Source organism: Trichinella spiralis (assembly GCF_000181795.1).
Source record: "Trichinella spiralis strain ISS 195 chromosome Unknown Scfld1663, whole genome shotgun sequence".
Lineage (NCBI taxonomy): Eukaryota > Metazoa > Nematoda > Enoplea > Trichinellida > Trichinellidae > Trichinella > Trichinella spiralis.
Window position 1 is genome coordinate 1 of NW_003528602.1, and position 860 is coordinate 860.

The following is an 860-nucleotide window of genomic DNA, read 5'->3' on the forward strand; positions in this document are numbered from 1 at the left end:
CTGTGGTGGATTCTCCTCACTACTGATGCGTGAAAATGATGCTACATTCTTTCGCTCTGTGCAGAAAGGAAAATAATAAATCATTTGTAACGTGTATCATCAGTTGTGGTGGTTTTCTTTGTAATCCAGACACAATAAAATGACTTGATTTGTGTGTGTATATGCATGAATAAAGTCATCAGTGACGTTTGGTACCTGGGCGTTCTGCGTCGATCTAATTTTAGCAGATCGATTGACGACTTGTGCAACATGACGGTTGGCAGTAGTGTAGTAGTACTGTGGTTGATATTGTGTCTGGCTGTGAATTGAGTTGTGTTGCATTTGTTGTGCAGACGGGTGCTGTGGTTTTATTCTATTTTCATGTGTGATGTGTTGTGCATCAGGTTTAAAGAGTGTGACCAAAATGAGTAACCGATTAGAAATAATCAAGTGCAGTGTAATGTGCTTGATATATTTCATAATGTGCTTGGGTTTCAATAGGTTTGGTCAACCGCCACGTCCAATCAAAGTGAAAATGCGCGCATTTTTTGTGTGGAGCGTGCATTTTTATTGTGTGAAAAACGATTTGTTATTTTGTACAAATGATAAAAGCAGTCGGTAGTGCTCTTGTGGTGTGTTTTCTGTTCAGTGAGCATTGCTTATGTGCTGCATATCGATGAACAAAAATAAAATTATCACTGTTAACGGTGGATCACTTGGCTCGTACGTCGATGAAAAACGAGGCGAGACTCGAAAGTTTATGTGAATTGCAGCCACGTTGAACATAGAAATTTTGAACGCACATTGCGGTGTTGAGTTGACTCGACGCCGCGTCTGTCTGAGGGTCGTTACTATTACATATAATATTATATATTTTGCTG

General features: G+C 39.5%; 1 protein-coding gene and 1 non-coding gene across 2 annotated transcripts; one reads left to right on the forward strand and one right to left on the reverse strand.

Moving 5' to 3' along the window:
* Window positions 1–99: 99 nt before the first annotated feature.
* On the reverse strand, window positions 100–459 carry Tsp_14898 (conserved hypothetical protein). Its single transcript, XM_003368899.1, has one exon. It carries the CDS (start codon window positions 457–459, stop codon window positions 100–102), a length of 360 nt encoding a protein of 119 aa, XP_003368947.1.
* A 216-nt stretch (window positions 460–675) lies between these two features.
* Window positions 676–827, forward strand: Tsp_14899. The gene has a single exon. It is a non-coding gene; the product is annotated as a 5.8S ribosomal RNA (ribosomal RNA).
* The last annotated feature ends 33 nt before the right edge of the window (window positions 828–860 follow it).